We start from the raw sequence: 19395 nt of genomic DNA, 5'->3' as shown, positions 1-19395 counted from the left end.
CCGAATTAATTCGTTTTACTTGAAATTTACACACCCTTAGAGTATTGTTGTAGTTTTATGGTTTATTTATTTTATTATTTTGATTTTTATTAAATTTTGGGTTATTTTTGCCCCAATTTTTAAAATTAATCAAATTGTTTATTAACATGACAATTCATGTAGCATTATACATCTACTTCACTATTAACATGGATAAATTTTTAAAATTTTTATAAACTTTTTTAAAATTTATTAGATGTAAATGATTTTATTATTTTTTATGAATTATACGTAACAATAGTAGTCACATCAATGCCATCAAAATCTTAACAATTTAATAATTTTTCGTCAAAAACAAACAATTTAACTAAATTCTAAAAGTTAAAAGGAGAAAATTACCAAAAAAATAAAACCAATATATTTAAATGAGTATATCTTTATGCTTTTATTATGAACCAATTAAACTAAAAATTGGGAATCTGACATTTTAACCATTAGCCCATTTCTTAAAACATTAGTTTTTAGATATAAGCTGTATTATTTATTAAAAAAAGATTATATTTGATACATACTTATAAAAATATATTTTAACATTCTCATTAAAAAAACATGGATATAAAAATATATTAGCATCCAAGTAAATTTGATAACAAAGTTGCATGATAATAAATTGGGTTTATAGTGTGAAAAGTATATTTTCTCTCATCAAATAATTTAGAGGTTATTATATCGTTTGACATGACCATACTTTATTATAAATAATTACATTATTTATGTCACAACAGTGTCCAAAATTATGATCTTGTGCTTATGTACTTTATTATTGCGTTTACCGCTCAAACCTATGTGACAAAACAAAATATTTAATATTACAAGATAGAGTGTGATTTTGATCTACCAAATATAATAATATCTTAATATATCAACCATTCATTTAATTTTTAGGAATTTTTTTAGATTCCTTACGTCCTTGCTGGGGAAATTATGGCGAGTTCGTAATGGAATTGGGATTTCGATTTGTAGTTGTAGAAAGTGATTTAAGGTCAGTAGAAACGAAATATTCAGAAATTGGTTCATTCATCTGGGATGCGAAATTGTTGGCCCAAAACTTCATTTCCTGTCATTTCAACTTCAGCGATCGAAATGGAAACCAAATGGCGCATGCAATGACCCTAGTAGGCATGAGAAGATTCGACGATCGGTTTTGGGTGGAGATCACCTTGGAAAGTTTTCTTGACCCTCCTTTTGCCATCGAAAGTGGTGCTTCCCCTTTTTTACTTTCTTTGACTAGTGTTCTTTCAAAGGGTTGAAGAAGGACTGGTAATTTTTATTTTGTATTTTATCTTTATTTTAATAAATGAACCAATCGATTTTTATTCAATAAAATTTTTATAGGTATTTTTAGCCGAGAGAATGAATTAATGACACTAAAAAAAGCAATCACTATCGATGACTTTTCGAGGATAGAGTTGGCGAAATTGCGAAAGTAAAATTTGAATTTAACCTATATAGTTTGATTTTTTTTGAAATATTTATGTAAAATTATCGTTAATGCCATTGGCGTGCTTTACTGAAAACAATATGTGGGGTGCGCATCAGGATTCTTCGGCCCAACCACAATCAAGCATCTTATCATTGGAGTATTATATGTTAAATATAATGTAGTATTATCGACGATTTTCGGGTTGGATTGGTAAAATATATGTATTCTAAATAAGATTTTATTAAAAATTTAAAAAAAGGCAAGTTAGCATATTGTTTTTCTTTTAAAGAGTCCATCTAATTTAATTATTGAAATTTAATGTAATTTTGAGATGAATTTTTTACATTAACCTCGTTATAAATTTTTATCAAACTTTTTAATAAGAGTATATTTAAATTCACGTCATCCACTTAAAATAATGAAAAATATTAATTAAACTATTACTTAGTTGACAGATGTAATTTTCTTTTTAAAAAATTACATATGGATGCTTTTGGGGTTACAATCACTTGCTTCTTTTATTGACGATTTCGTAAGATGGTTGCCAACAATTATATAATCTCAACAATAGACTTTTGATTAAATCAACAATTAGTGGGGTTTAAGTGAGTAGAAGGTAATAATAGAGTACCTAGGAAACAACAAAAAAATATTGACATTTGAAGGAAGAAGATTGAAGACAGCACCATAGCCTTGGGTATATCGTATAGTATTAGAATAAAGCTTTAAGTGTAGGAAAATAAAGCAACATAAATTGCGGAGTCCAATGGCAGTGGCGGATCCCAAACGCAAGTTGGGACTTCACTGTTGACAATCAAAAGCAATTTCAATTTCAATTCCCATTTCCATATTTCATAAGGGGAATGTGGCGTCCACACTCTCCCCCTCCCTCGCCCTTCACTAACCCATCAATATCTAAACAGAATCCATCCCCATCAAACTCATATTTTTAGCATCATAATGCTTTGGTTCAAACAAATTTGAATATAATTTAGGGTAAACTACAAAAATGATCACTTTTGTTTGTCTCGGATTACATTTTAGTCACTTACATTATCATTTTGTTACAAAGTGATCACTCTACCGTTAAACTCCGTTAACTCCCTAATGACAGTCTTACGTGGCAGTCCAAATGGATTTTAAATGTCAACTTGGATGCCCATTTTCTAATATGAAAATAGGTTTTTAATTAAATAAATTTAATTTGGACTGCCACGTAAAACATCCAAGTTGGCATTTAAAACCCATTTGGACTACCACGTAGGATTGTCGTTAGGGAGGTAACAGAGCTTAACGATAGAGTGACCACTTCGTAACAAAACAATAACGTAAGTGACTAAAACATAACATTTCAAACATAAATGACTAAAATGTAATCTAAGGCAAACAAAAGTGACTATTTTTGTAGTTTACCCTATAATTTATGGTTATTTTATAATATTCTGGTTTTTTAGAAAACAAAAATATCATACACATTTCAATCGAACCAAACTAATGCGTATCTATTTGGAAGATATGGGTTCGAGTGAGTTAAAACATATTTATCTTTTTATTTAAGGGTTGGGAAGATATTATAGATAATTCTAAGCATTTGTGTAATAGGCCAATTTTGGCCTAGGCCCAAAACCAAAATAAACACAAGAAATAAACAAATACAAATCAACCCAAATAACTAAAACCCAGAACCAATAAATAACCCAAACCCAGTATGACCCAAAACAAAAATTTTCAGAAACAAAAAACCCTAACAGCCTAGGCCTCCAGCCGCCACAACAGTAGCCAAACAATTCGTCTGTACCTGGAAAACGAATTAGAACAATCCAAAAGTAAAAAAACAGTGTAAAAAATAGGGAAAATAGAAAAATAAGTGGTATTTTCGGGCTATAAAAAGAACTCTGATTTTATGTTTTTTACTTACGAATGAATCAAAAGAAAACAGAGAAAAATCAATTCAAATACAGACCATTTTCAAAGGTAGTTGTGCCGTTTTTTATTTAATTATTTGTTTACATTTATTTTTTTAGGAAATAAAAAATGAGAAGAAAAAGATAAAAATCATACCTTTTTGCGAAAGAGGTGTCGATTCCGATGAAAATCAGGGATTTTTGAGTCGGGAAGTCTAAAAGCCCCAAAAAATGGGCATTTTCGATTTTTCGGCCATCGCGAGTGGCGACGCCGTCGCTGGCGGTCGGCGTGGTGGTCTGGCGCCGAAGTTGGGCCGAATTTTGGAAAATATTTTAGAGGAGGAGAGTTTTTTTTTTTTGTGTTTCTCTATTTTTTTAAAAGAAGAGGAAGAATGAAATTTTTTAAAAAAATTTTGGGTTTTATAGGCAAGTGAAATTGTGCCGTTTAGGGCTAGTCTCTATAGCCCTAAAACAATGCCGTTTTGACCTTTACACTCCCCTAACCCGCGCGGTGACCCGACCCGGGGAAGGATTCGCGTGTTTTCTATTAATGGGTTATTTGCGTTTTAAGTCCTTCCACATTTTCGATATGTTTCAATTTAGTCCTTTTCGCACTTTTTCCTTTATTTTTAAATTGGGCTTCAAGTTTTTTTCAATTGGCAATTTAATCCCTAGCGCGCTAATCCTCTGGAGAAGTGACACGTGTCCAGGATTCAGACTTATTGCCCATTTAGCCCTCCTTTCTTCGCTCGTGTTCCATTTTAATCCTGTTTCGATTTTTAGTATTAAATTTGTTCACAAATCTTACCTTTAATTTTATTCTGATTATAATATAGTCCTTTAATTAATTTGTTTTATTGTTTGTTTATCAATCTGTCTAATTTTTTTAAGTGGATATTATTTTTATTTTTTATATTATATTCATTATTATTTTTCATTTAAGCTTTATTTGTTAATTTATTTAACTATTTGTTATCTTATTATTTTAATGAACTCAAACTTAATATTAAATACTTTTTTTCATATTTTTCCTGTGTATACGTATTATTTAGTTTAAATCATTTTTATTTTATTTTAAAATTTGTTTTAATTTGTTTTCTTTTAAAATTTCACTTATATATATATATATATATATATATATATATATTGCATTAAGCTTTTATATGATTATTTTAACTTGCTTTGTAAATTATCTATGTTAAGTTGCTTTGTTTATTATTTTAAGTTATTTTATATATTAATTATTTTAAGATTATCCTATACTATTTACTTCAAATCGATTTATATTAGTTATTTAAAACTCATTTTCATATACTATTTTTATCACTTATTTAAATTATTTTACATATCCATTTTAAACCCTATTTTATTATATACTTTGTTTATTTCAACTTTTTGTATATATTATTATTTATATTAAGATTATCATTTCATATTTATTACTTATTTAGACTAATATATATTATTTAGTATATTATTTACTTTGATTTTCTTCTTATGCAACATTTACTTTAAAATTCATTTTTAACCCTATTTTTTTATCTATTTCAAGTTTTCATATTAATCACTTATTTTAAAAATTTTGTATGTATAATTTATTGATTATAAATTGACGGTTTCAAATTTCCTTCTTTCATGCCATTCATCTTTTTAGTTATTTTAAAATTTGTACATTTTGTTTGTGTTAATTTGTTTGGTATTTTTTAATTAGCTTTTTCACTAGCTTTCAAATATTAATGTTAGTATTTATATAATATGTGATGTGAGGTTATCGCCCTTATGTGTATTGTATTGCTTATTTGTAATTATCGATTATTTGTCCTCCATTAGAGTACATTTTGGTTTACGAATTATTACTTTGCATTGTATATTATCATTTCCATCACGCTTTATTTGTTCAAAAATTACGTTTAATATGGCTTAAGTTTCGAAATCATTTTTATCTAAAAGTTTCCAAGATAGCGTAACACTCAGTATTTGAGATTTTCGAAAAGATCGTACCCTAACTTATCGGGTCTCAATTTTTTGATAATTTCAAATATATGAACCTTTTTCTTTAAAAAACACATTTCTTAAAAATTATCTTGGGAATCAGGAAAGGACCATGTTCCAACTTACGAGATATAATCTCTTTTCCGAAACCGGGACGATCAAAAATTTTAAAAGTAAATAAATTTTTGGTGTTCATTCTTGTTTCGGGATTTAAGATATTGTGTCCTAATTCACGGGATATAATTCTTTTTCTCGATTAACGAGAAATCACCCTTCTTGAAATTTTAAAAGTAATTTTAACAAAAGGATCATATTTTTAAATTTATTTTCAAATTTTCAATTTTTCGACATTAAGACATTAATTAATCAATTAGGTACTAATTTAGGCATAACGAATGTGCTAATCCTTCCTTGCATGTAACCGACTCCCGAACTCGTTTTTCTAGAATTCCGCAGACCAAAATCATTATTTTAATAAAATCAAAACGTTTTATCAAAACGATTGAATTGTAGGGTGATCGACCACACCTCAAAAAAAATGTCGGTGGCGACTCCCATTTTTTTCGTTTTTTAAAAATCCAAGTCGACTAATTTTTGCTTTCAAAAAGTGGTTTCGACAATTTATATTTTAAAAAAAAAGCAATAATTAAATTTAACATGAAAATCGAGATATTTTTTTATTCAATGATACAAAATTTTTTTATCTGAAATCCAATTTCGAAATTTAAATTTAAAGTGGTTACAAAATGGAATAATAGACTTTATAGAAAGGGAAAAGTAGGGGTTGAAACCAACCTAAATTTAGAAAGAGAACATGTCATCCACACTCTCATTTTGAGCAAGACATTACACCCACCAAACTCATCTAACGCAAATCAAGGATGCGTTTCCTTGCTTCACGACATCAAATTTCATCATCTACATTTTTATCCAAGTGTTTTTCCACCCCTAAAATTCTTGCCTTTTTGTCGTCGCCATTGTTCATCAGCTCAACATTGATAAAACAAAAACTAATTACAGATGATACGTTAAACTCCGATTTCATATACCATTAATGAATCATTTGAGCTATTCTACATTCTCTTCCACTTTCAACAGAGGAACCTTGCTGCTAGATGTAGTCCTTTCATCTTCTTTTGCTTTTCCCCATATCACAGCATAAAATCCTATTGATATAATAATTGCTCCAATAATACTGCAAAATTAAGATAGAATTTATATAGATTGCTTCTCAAATGATTCTAACATGAAAACTATGGAAAACAGTACCTTCCAAGATACAGGGAATCACCCAGGAAAATGGCACTCATAAAAGCAGCAATGGCGATTGATACTGGTTTGAATATTGCAATGTAGACAGGTCCTTTCAAATGCAGCCCCCATGCGATCACAAATGAGCTAAAGGCTTGCATTACACCCTACACAATTTTAAAAAGTTTTCAAAGGGTCTTAACGTGCCTATCCATGTCCAAATATATGTCATACACGGCTACTAAATTGTAGTTCTGACTTCTTACAGAGTATAGGACTGCAATAACCGCAACACTAGGCCTTAGCATCCAAGAACTTAACTCAGATTCTGCTATTAAGGAAACCGGTGCAGAGATAATTGCCGCACATATGTTGTAAAACAATGCAACAAGCAATTCAGCTGGGTAAATCTCCATAACTTGGGTCTGGGAGATTCCAAAATCCCAAGTTCAGTTCAGTTTATTCGAAAGTTTTCAACATTGTAGAGGAGTGCTTAGAGATGTATGATTTACCTGGATAATGTACCGAATCGAAAATAGAAGATAGGCAACAGCAAGTAGGATCCCACCAATGACCCAATTTGAATATGAAAGTTGAAGTAAAGTAGAAGATGGTGATGGAGAGGAAAAAACTTGGGGGCCTTTGTAAAGAACAACTAATAGTGCGCCTGAAATTGATGCTATGGTCCCCATGATTTTAGCTTGACTGGTTGAGCTTCTCAATGCTACTCTTTCCAATCTTGTTATTTTTAGCATCAAACCAAAGGTAGAAACAATAAAAATTATTGTTTAGTGCTTTTTTTTATAAAAAATCTAATAAAATCCACTCAAAATTTATTTAACTATTACTCTGAATTGAATATTAGAATCAAAATCGGTGCTTGGTTTGATTAGGAAGAGGAAGAAACCTGAAAAGAACCGCCAGTATGAAGGTAAAAGCTGGTGAGAGATTACGAATAGTAGAAGCAAGAGTTGGGTTGCTATAATCTATACCCTTATATGCACATACTTGAGCAAAAAACCTGCCCCCAGAAAAGGGAAAAAAAAACACTCTTAGATAGAAATCTTTCCAAGAATCGAAAATATATATGATCACATGTGAGAAAATATTTACAGTGATTCAATACCCAATAAGGCCAAGTAGGAAAATTCTAAAGCCAAGGTGGAATTTCAATGAGGGAAGCACACGTCCACTGCACTACAAACAAGCAAATTTTCAATGGTGTTGAGTGGTCATAAATGTAAAAAATGTCTTGATAATATTAAGAGAACAAAATTATTAAATTCTTCTATTAGTTTTATGTATGGATTTAGTATTTGCATTTTAATTAAATTATTTTTAATTATTGAAATTTTATTTTTTCTCTAAATTATAGCTATTAAATTTATTAAGTTAAATTATTTTTAAAATTTTATATTATCACTATATATATCATAATTATAATTTTAAAATATAAAAGTAAAATATAAAATTAAAAAACAATAACTAAATTTACAACTTACTTATCATACGAACCTAATAACATAACTTGATCTAATAAATTTAATATCAAAATTAAAATTATAAAATTGGAAAAGTAGAGTAATAACCAAATCTGGGCAAAGAAAAAACGTAAAAGATGACCTGGGAAAGAGGAAGGATAAAGGGAGGAGAAGAAGAGCTCCAATAGCGTGACCATAAGTAATGAAGATGAAGTAGCTCATCCCCTTTGAAGTTGCTTTTTTGAATAGAACGTTTTGCCCTACATTAGTGCACTCTATTGCAACCATGGCTGTTAATGGCAGAACATCGTTGTAGCAGTACCTTCTTGCCATCTGAATCTCCTGCTTCTCAATGGTATTTCTCAAGAATAATATACAATAGTCAAAAGGACTACAAAAATGGGGAATCTTTTTCTTTCATGTTAAATTTGTCTTTTATAAATAACTTTAGGTTGTAATTAAATAATGATTATGGTAGCAATGATTGTGACATGTGATAAATATCTCCACTAATATGTTCAGCCATTCATTTCATCTTCAACGTGCACCAATAATTAATGGCAGTTGGCCCCCCCAAAAAATTAATTAATATTTATTTCAATTTATTTATTTTGATTAAATCATAAATTTATACTATTATTTACACTCGTGTTTGATTTGGTATTATGAGTCAATCAAATACAACTCGGTTAGGAAAATTATTAAAATGTTTTTTATTTAAAATAAGTTATATTATCTCGAGAGTATTTTAGTTTTTTTAAAATTTTAAAATAAACAATAAAAGATATACATTTTGCGAGATATGAACCCAAGCCAAGTGTATTAGAAATACCTTAAATTTACCCCTCAACCAAAACTTTGTTTTAATATTTTATACATTTTAATTTTATTATATAAACATTATTACCTCCGTAAATTGTATATATTAATAATATTGTCGATTGAGTTGATATCATAAGTTGACTCGTCACGGCGCCATCAACTCAAGATTGATGACAACACCATCGCAAACATTTCTAGAACATTTAATATTTTTAATTTAATGTATTTATATGTTTAAATGTCGTTTACTTGCAATTTGATCTATATTTTTCATTCGTATACATTGCATGTGTAATTATTAATTAGTTTCAAACTATACGTCTTATTATTTATTATATGTTATTTTTAAATACACTCATATGTTCTAAATATGTAGTTTCCACACTTATGCACGTATGATAAATTTATAATGGTATAAAAGGCTGCTAACAATATCCCAAAATTCAATATAAGTGTGTGTCATTTTTTTTGTAAAAATTTCAAATTTCATCAAATAAATTCATTTAGCAATATTTTTTGTAAGTTAAACATATTCCTCGCTAACTAATCATTAGTAGTACACAAAATTCAACGAATAATTTAAAATTAAAAAATTATAAAAATTATTACAAAACATCAAATTGTTATTGTAATGCCCTCAAACCGACTCAATCCATCGGGTCCAGATTTCGGTGTTACTACACATGATACTTAACAAAATATTGAACAATTGACAAACAATCCTTACGTAAAACATTTTTCTTATTAACTTTGTCGAAACCGTCTTTTTTGTAAAACAAAAATTTAGTTGTCGACTTTAAAAACAAAAGTTGGAGTCGCCACCAATCCTTGATTGAGGTGTGACCGGCTCACCTTAAAAACAATTTTGGTCTACGAAATTTGAGAAAATAGGTTCGGGAGTCAGTTAAGCACGATGAAGGGTTAGCACCCTCGTAATGCCCAAAATCGGTACCAAATTGATTATTTAATGTCTTGGTGTCGAAAATTTGAAAAGATTTTAAAAGGAGACTTTTTATTTCATGAATGAATCAAAATAATAAGACATTCTTATTTCAAAGAAATAAAACACCACACCCAGTGAGTTAGGGCACAATATTTTTAAATCTTCAAAATACCCGAATATTGCCTTTTGCTTTTGAAAATTCTTATTTCGAGAAGTCAAAATATCAGGACCAGTAAGTTAGGACCCAACATTTTTGAACTCCAAGAATAAGCTTTTATTTAAAATTTGCGAATTTAATGCAAAATGAATACTTAGCATTCTAAATTCATCGAAGAATAATCGCAATCCAAAGAAGTTAGGACACGGTCTTTCTCGAGAATCATGAATGCCAAATACTTTGAAAATTTATAAAATATGATGATTTTAATGTTTTGACAAAACCAAAGTATATTTCCGGAAGGTATGTTAAAAGTTAATGTATAATATGAAACAAACTTTAATTTAAGACCAATATGAATAAATATTTACAAATATATATACAAGTACGATATGCAAGTAAATTTGCAAACACGTACGCTTATATCTAACACGCATATACAAGTATACATGTAAAAAGAAGGAATGGAGTATATCAAACAAAAACAAATAAAATACATGTATTGAAAATAAAATAAAATATAAAAATATGCATATGTATATATTTATAGGAAAAAAAGTATAAGTATACTTGTATTGGTAAAACATGAAAATACGCATTCAGATATCGATATAAAGAATGTTTGTATGTACAAAATCTATGTAAAAATCTTTTAAAATATGTATGTATGTATATTTATATGTAACAATTATGAAAACAAAGTAATAATAAAATGTACATACAATAGGTATATATATTTAATATATTAAAATATATACATATTAACATGCACATGCGCATATAAGCATAATAATAATATATAATATTATAGTAAAAATAATAAAGGAAAAAAACTAATAATATAAATAACATAAACGAAAAAAATCTAAAATACAAGATTAAAGGTTAAATTGCGAATAAGCAAAATTTAAATGCTGATTTCAAAAGTAAAAAGCAAGGGGCAAGAAATTGAAGCGCATAATAGGAGGAGGACCGATCGAGCAATTTTACCCAGTTTCAAGACGTCACGTAGCAAGGGACTAAATTGAAACGAAAATCAAATACGCCCCAATTTAAAAAAGGTACAATGGGTCTAATTGGGGTGCTACTGCAAAAGGTAGGGACCGTCTGCAATTTCCCTTTAAAAATAACGCGGATCCTCCCTTCGGTCGGGTCATCATGGTGGTCGCACCGCTAAAACGCCACTGCTTTGTCTTTAATACTAAAACCAAAATTTTCTTTCTAAACAACAATTCTATTTCATTTTTCTTTTTCTTTAAAACAAAGAGGGGGGAAAGGGAGGGGTGACTCTGCTAGGGTTCAACCCTAGCCCCTTCATGCCGCCGCCGCCGTGGAGCCACCGCGTACGGCACTCGAAACCAACGCCCGAACCCAGGTAAGCGCCCTTTTCCTTCCTTTTTATTTTAAATGAAAAATAAATAAGAAAAATCAAAAATAAAAAAACACAATTCACCTTCGAAAAAAATTTGGAATCTCAGTCTTTCTCTCTATTTTCGTCTATTTTTTACACTGTAAAAATTCCCCAAGATACAAATTTTCATCGGCTTTATATAGCCGATTAACACCAAAAATCCGAAAAAAATCAAAAACCCATTTCTTTCAGTTATTTGCTGTGCTTGTGTCCCCCTTTTTCACAGGTTTGGTGACCGTGGAGTGCGCGCGATGAGCGCGGAGCGACAAGCGTGGCGTGTGGGTGCTATTGCGGCGTGCATGTGGGAGCTGCTGCGCCTAGGGTTCCTGCTGGTGTTTTGGGCTAGCAAGCTTGGTTTAGTAACTTGGGCCATTGGGTTTCAATTATTGGGTTTTAGTTTACATTTTTTTTATTTGTATATGGGCTGAGTTTAGTAGGTTGGGTCTAGTATTTCGGCCTATTTATTTACTTGGGCCCGGGCATTATTGGGCTTGTACAGCTGCCCTTCTTTGCTCATTTTCGTGTAACGGGAATAGAGCAAAGACTAAAAGCCCAATTGTGCCCGGTCTTACTGAGTCTCGCCTTCTTCAGTGCTTTTCTTCTTCAAGTAACTACATTCCCTCTTACTGCATGTTCAGAGGTATAGGAACTGGTGCTTCGATCTACCCCATTGCATTTTCGGGGAGATAGGATTCATATGTTGTAGGTTCTTGAAAGAAAAAAAAATTGCTATCTTTAATCTGCTCCACTGCATATTCAGGGAGATAAGACTTATAACTTCAACTTGTTCTGCTACGACTTAAAGATAAATCGGATGCGATCTGCTCTACAGTAATTTCACAGAGATGAGATCTGTGATTTTAATCCACTCCATTGCAACTCTAAGGAGATAGGACTGGTTATTTCTGTCTGGTCCACTGTAACTTCAGGAAGACAAGACTTGTATCTTCGATCTACTTCGCCACCAGTATGGGAAGACAAGATTTGCTCTCTTTGATCTACTTCATGCCAATACATGAAGACAAGATCTGCTTTCTTCGATCTACTCCACGCTAATACATGAAGGCAATATCTTCTTTCTTCGATCGATTCCACTACCGATCAGGGAGTTAGAATTACTGGCTTCAATATACTCCACTGTAACCTCAGGGAGGTAAAATCCACCATCTTTGATCTGCTCCACTACTGCTTAGGGAGATAAGATCTGTAATCTTCAATCTATTCCACTGTTGCCCATGGAGATGGAATTCAATGTACTCCACTGTAACCTCATGGAGGTAAAATTCGCCATCTTCGATCTGCTCCACTACTGCTTAGGGAGATAAGATCTGTAATCTTCAATCTATTCCACTGCTGCCCAGGGAGATAGAATTACTGGCTTCAATGTACTCCACTGTAACCTCAGGGAGGTAAAATCCGCCATCTTTGATCTGCTCCTCTACTGCTTAGGGAGATAAGATCTGTAATCTTCAATATATTCCACTGCTGCTCAGGGAGATAGAATTACTGGCTTCAATGTACTCCACTGTAACCTCAGGGAGGTAAAATCCGCTATCATTCATCTGCTCCACTACTGCTTAGGGAGATAAGATTTGTAATCTTCAATCTATTCCACTGCTGCCCAGGGAGATAGAATTACTGGCTTCAATGTACTCCACTATAACCTCAGGGAGGTAAAATCCGCCATCCTTGATCTGCTCCACTACTGTTTAGGGAGATAAGATCTGTAATCTTCAATCTATTCCACTGCTGCCCAAGGAGATAGAATTATTGGCTTCAATGTACTCCACTGTAACCTCAGGGAGGTAAAATCCGCCATCCTTGATCTACTCCACTACTACTTAGGGAGATAAGATCTGTAATCTTTAATCTATTCCACTGCTGCCCAGGGAGATAGAATTACTGGCTTCAATGTACTCCACTGTAACCTCAAGGAGGTAAAATCTACCATATTTGATCTGCTCCACTACTGCTTAGGGAGATAAGATCTGTAATATTTAATTTATTCTACTACTGCCCAGGGAGATAGAATTACTGGCTTTAATGTACTCCACTGTAACCTCAGGGAGGTAAAATCTGCCATCAACCTGCTCCACTGCAATCGAGGGAGGTAAAGCTGGTATCTTCAATCTGCTTCGCTGTCAATGTAGGAAGGCAAGATTTGCTATCTTTAACTTGCTCTACTGCAACTGAGGGAGGCAAGGTTTTATTTTCGATCTGCTTCGCTGTCGGTGCAGGAAGGCAAGATCTGCTATTTTCACTGATCTGTTCTCTGGAGAACATGACCTGTATAATAAACCTAATTATGCCTAATGATTAGGATGTCATGAACAGAATGAATCAAATGCTCCTAACTAGACATGTATGAATGGCATTTGAATGAATGTAGAATGTCATGAAAATGATATTTTAAAGCTTGAGTTATCATTACTCTAAGTTTATTAAGGTCCTATCGCTTAATGTACTATAGCGCCTTTATGCTCGGTTGGCGAACCTAATAAGCACTTGACCAGATTGCCCCCTCACTGTAAACTTCCAAGTTTGATCCACTGGGATGCAAAATTTGTACCATCTTTTCCCGTTGTAACCCAAGAGTAAAAGATTTGGCATTTTCTCAATCCTCTGTTATCACAGTTCAAGGATACAGGATGTGAGACTTTTTGGTCTCTTACACCATTCCCAAGGTGTTGTACCAAATGCTCATGCACAAATGAAGAAATCTTCTCCAAGAACAACTTCTTCTTATTACTCGGTGATAATTGCTTGCTTGTTCATTGAAGCTTTGTCACCAATACGGCATCCTGCCATTTTGTTCAATTAATACTTTAGACAAGAAAATTCAAAGGGATAGTCTTAATTTAGACTCTTCTTTATCAGATTTCTAACCTGGTGCGTTCTAAACAATAGTCTTGTTTGAGGTTCCTATATTATTCAGAAACTTCTAGAGTAATATGCAAAACTTCCCTTGTGAAAGTTTTATTAGTCCATTAATCATTATTCTAATACAACATGCTTGCAAAAAAGATCATGGATAAGAATTGAGTTGGTTCTAAGAATAGCTCGAAATGAATAAGTTATCAAAGATAATAAAGATGGATAACAAAGAAATTGATTTAAGAATGCATATCTTGGAAATGAATGAAGTGTTCCAAGAATAACAAAAAATAATATAGGGATTAGGTGCCCCAGATATCGCAGCTTGAACTTCTCTGTACAGATTTTTTTAAGACCATTCTGAGTTTAACATGTGTTTAGGAGTACTTTGTCGATGCCTCAAGATGTCGCCTACCATTTCCTGTTGATTCCGGTATAGCAAGACCACTATATGCCCCCATTCTGATCAGTATTTGAGCTACTTTGAAAATTTCAAGCGCCCTTTTGATCAATATTTGAGCCTCCCTTTTTGGGTTTTCAACTCAAATCCCCTTTGGTCTAAGGCGCCCTTTGCGGGTTTTCACCTTAGCCTCTCCATTTTACTTTTTCATTTTTCATTTTTCATTTTCATCTTTTTATTTTTTCACATCACTTTTTTTCTTTTTTCTTTTTGGGACTCAAACTGCCCTTTGCGAGTTTTTACCTTGGTCCTCTCCTTTTTTAAGCGAAGTATTTCCTGACTGAATCTGAGTTTACAGGACCTTGCAGGTTTATCATCCATCTCGCTTAAAATCAAAGCTCATTTGGAAAAAAAACATTCTCTATAATCATAAGGTTCCTCCCAATTTGGCATCCGTTTCCCTCATTATATTTTTTGTAGAGGTAGGATCTTCAACATTTGGTCACCCTTGTGGAATTCTCTAGGATGAACCTTTTGTTATAGGCTTACATCATTCATTTCTGGTACATCTGACCGTGATGAATAGCTTTTAATCTTCTTCCTTCTATCAAGTTCAATTGATCACATTACGATCTGATCTATTCTGCTTCATCCAACTTGCTCAGCCAATACCCAGAGAGAAAAAATTTCAACTTCAATAGAAAAAACCGTGATAAACAGAAAAAAGTGGCACTGCTCCAGTAGAGTTTTCACTGCATCATTCATGATATTAACCTCGAACATACTGCAAATTTCTGATATCGTGCTGTTGTTCAGATTGCAATGACAGCGCTTAACCTGGGCATATCCTGGTATGACCATGCGTAGACATCTTTGAATTCTTGAAGTAACTCAACAATGTATTGCTTTGTCTTTGAAGTCATATCAATTCCAATCTTCAACAAGCTCACAACTTTTAATGATTCTTTATGAGGTAAGATCTGTCTATCCTCTTATTCTACCATCCTCAATAAGTCCGGAGATAAGCTACGATCCATGTCATCTTCAAAGTTATGAGATCCCTCTGAACACATGTCTCACTCAAAAGGAGATTCTGAGTCTGTAGCAGCGTTACTCATGTCATTGATATTTGGGGACCCATGGTGGGTACTGAAGAATATACAAAAGAATGTATGAATAATATGAATGAATGAATGAATAATTTGGCAGAAAAAAATCTGAAAGAATGAAAAAAATTGTAAAGAATGAAAGAACATTTGCTCAAAGATGATTGCAATAATGTATTTTATTAAAATAATAATGTTCAGACGTGAGCCTATTTCACAAAGAAATTCCTATTACATCTAGGCTGAAAGCAAAAGTGTGTTCTGAACATTACTCTAACAGACTCTAAATACTTCAAGAGTTTCCTCTGCAGTCCCATTATTTAAAACACCTCTAAGACGAATATCTAACAAGGACCCTTTTGATTATGTCTGCATCTATGGCATCGATATGCAAACTTCTCACCACTTCTTCATACATTGCAGTCCCTCTATCCTCAATCATGATTGGGTAACGGATTTTCTGCACTTGATGAGTCACCCAACTTGACAATACCCATGTTGATGAATTTTTCAACTAGCTTTTTAAAGGTAATGCAATTCTCTATTGAGTGCCCCGTAATTCCCGCGTGGTAGTCATATTGCGCGTTCGCATCAAACCACTTAGGATAAGGAGGTTGTGGAGGTTTTAAGTAATGAGGAGTAACAACATGCGCATCAAACAAGATTTGATACAGATCCTTATATGACATCGGAATTGGTGTGAACTGGAGCTTCTTAGTACCTGGTTTCACTCTAGATTCTTGTCTTAATAAACCTTGTTGGTTAGTGCCACCTTTCTTGGCTGACTCACAATAACTGGTTTAGAGTAACTCGTGTTGTGCACCTCACTTTCTCTTTTCTTTGAGATTGACCTCTTGTTACTCTTCTCTGCATCAATTTTCCCGCTCCTTACAGCGCTTTCAATCATTTCACCATTCATGACTATGTCAGAAAAGCTTTTTGTGGCACTTCCTAACATATGTGTGATGAACGGGGCTTTCAATGTATTTATAAAAAGTATCATCATTTCTTTCTCTAAGAGCGGTGGTTGAACTTGGACTGCGACTTCCCTCCATCTTTGTGCGTACTGCCTAAAGCTTTCGCTCGGCTTCTTCTCCATGTTTTGAAGGGTAATTCTATCAGGAGCCATGTTTGTCATATGACTATACTGTTTCATGAATGCTTGTGCCAAGTCCCTCCATGAACCAATCGTGGTACGGCTCAGCTGATTGTACCACTTAGATGCTGCCCCTGCTAGGCTATCTTGGAAACAATGTATTAATAACTGGTCATTGTGAACATATCCAGCCATTCACCTGTAGAACATGGTGATATGAGCCTCTGGGTAAGTCGTCCCATTGTACTTCTCGAATTCTGGCATCTTAAACTTATGAGGGAGTACCAAATCAGGAACTAAGCTCAGCTCTTTAGCGTCAATCCCACGACATCTTTCAGTGACTTCCATCACCTTGAATTTCTCCTCGAGCCATTTGCATATTTCCTCTAGCTGCTTTGGTAACTCCTCCTTTATTCTTTCCTGTTCAACCACTTCATTGAAGTTAGGAATGACAGAGTTAACAGGGTAGTTTTCAGGGTTAGAGCCCAACCTAGCTTGAAAGTTCGAAGCACTGGCCTGGGACTGCTGAGGCCTGATTGTGACAGTGGGTTTGTGCGAATATTCAGCTTGAGTTCGAACATGCGGAGGAGTAAAGTCTGGAGGATAGAGTGGTTCATTACCCTCTTCGACATCAGTCATGGGACCCTTTCCCTTATCACCTCCTCCAGTCAACAGTTTGGTCAGCTTCGCCATCATATCATCTTGGGATTCTCACATCTTCTCAGACATATCCTGTTGCATCTTATCTAACCGCTCCTGCACCTGTAGCTGAAGCCGGTCTTGCATCTCCTTCTGACACTGTTCTAGTTTTTCCAATCTCTGATCCATGTCCTTAATCTTTGCTCGAGTGCCGTAACGGTGCTTGGTCAGTTGGTTGGTTTCCAGGTTAGCTGAGCAATGATTTTAGTTAATTAGGATCCTTTAACTGTGTTTAATGCATATGATGTAATGAAATGCAAATGCATGAAATGAATGCAAAAAGAGACGTTGATTCATTTTCAATTTTTTTACTAGAACACTTTACTAGAAAACAGATCTCTTCACATAAAGCGGACATATATATACGGCTTTACCCTCATACTCCAAGTGAAGACATCGACCCTTCAGATATTAAGATATATCTCACGAATTTGATCTCCTTTTTGTTTGATCTAGGTCGTAAATCCTTGCTCATTCACGTTCATTAGCTTCTTTATGATATTGGAACATTTGATGACTTTTGAATAAACTTTGACAATTTGGATCCTCAGGTCATGCAGCAAAGTCGTATACTCCTCTTGTTAGGCTTTTCGTGCCATGTTTTCTTCGGACCACTGTATTATCTTCCACATTATCAAGAAACCCGTATTCTATAACAAGCTTTCTAATCTAGTAATCAAACTCAAATAAACATCTCTTTTGTAAGATGCAAATGCAATGCAATCATGATGTCATGCAATCAAAACAAAATAAACCCAAGTCAGTATCACACCAAAAATATATAATCCAACACAAATATGAAATAGCAAGAACATTTATTCAGGAATCCACTAGGGTTTGGTATAGCTCTACCTAGGGCAAGTTCCTAAAGCTCATTATATGAGGCTTAGGTTCTAGAGTAAAGGTACCCAAACCAGCAGATTCCTCAATCCTCACCCATTATAGGCTCATGTGGATCGAGTTCAGTTTAGGGAGATACATTTCCCTATGGCTGCACGGATATGAAAATCTCACGAAGACATAGGTACGGATGTATCCCGGAAGCGGTCCACTACCCTGCACGGAGGTGAAAACCTTACGAAGGACTAGTTTCTCGCTCCCACTTAAGGGGGTAAAACGGACCATGCAATGCAAAATGCAAAATTGCCAACATACCAATATGAAAAAACAATGAATGCGAAGAGAACTCATGATTTTTTTAAAAACTTTTGACTTTCGACAAAAAGATAAAGCATAATCAATTCATGGCTCGACTCTCAAATTCTCCAGTGGAGTCGTCAAGCTGTCGAAACTGTCTTTTTTGTAAAACAAAAATTTAGTTGTCGACTTTAAAAACAAAAGTTGGAGTCGCCACCGATCCTTGATTGAGGTGTGAGCGGCTCACCTTAAAAATAATTTTAGTCTACGAAATTTGAGAAAATAGGTTCGGGAGTCAGTTAAGCACGAGGAAGGGTTAGCACCCTCGTAACGCCCAAAATCGGTACCAAATTGATTATTTAATGTCTTGGTGTCGAAAATTTGAAAAGATTTTAAAAGGAGACTTTTTATTTCATGAATGAATCAAAATAATAAGACATTCTTATTTCAAAGAAATAAAACACCACACCTAGTGAGTTAGGGCACAATATTTTTAAATCTTCAAAATACCCGAATATTGCCTTTTGCTTTTGAAAATTCTTATTTCGAGAAGTCAAAATATCAGGACCAGTAAGTTAGGACCCAACATTTTTGAACTCCAAGAATAAGCTTTTATTTAAAATTTGCGAATTTAATGCAAAATGAATACTTAGCATTCTA

At 33.2% G+C, this 19395-nt stretch overlaps 1 protein-coding gene across 1 annotated transcript; it reads right to left on the bottom strand.

Moving 5' to 3' along the window:
* Positions 1–6009: 6009 nt before the first annotated feature.
* LOC105778934 (WAT1-related protein At5g40240) lies at positions 6010–8511 on the bottom strand. The gene is made up of 7 exons (XM_052629647.1): positions 8233–8511; positions 7736–7801; positions 7517–7630; positions 7122–7347; positions 6876–7034; positions 6628–6776; positions 6010–6553 (listed from the first exon to the last, which is right to left on the bottom strand). Exons 1-7 carry the CDS (start codon positions 8421–8423, stop codon positions 6427–6429), a joined length of 1032 nt encoding a protein of 343 aa, XP_052485607.1. The 5' UTR covers positions 8424–8511; the 3' UTR covers positions 6010–6426.
* Positions 8512–19395: the final 10884 nt, after the last annotated feature.

This window comes from Gossypium raimondii, chromosome 4 (genome assembly GCF_025698545.1).
Source record: "Gossypium raimondii isolate GPD5lz chromosome 4, ASM2569854v1, whole genome shotgun sequence".
In the NCBI taxonomy this organism is placed as follows: domain Eukaryota; kingdom Viridiplantae; phylum Streptophyta; class Magnoliopsida; order Malvales; family Malvaceae; genus Gossypium; species Gossypium raimondii.
Note: the sequence above shows the minus strand (reverse complement) of the source record. Positions and strands in the feature narration are given on the sequence as shown.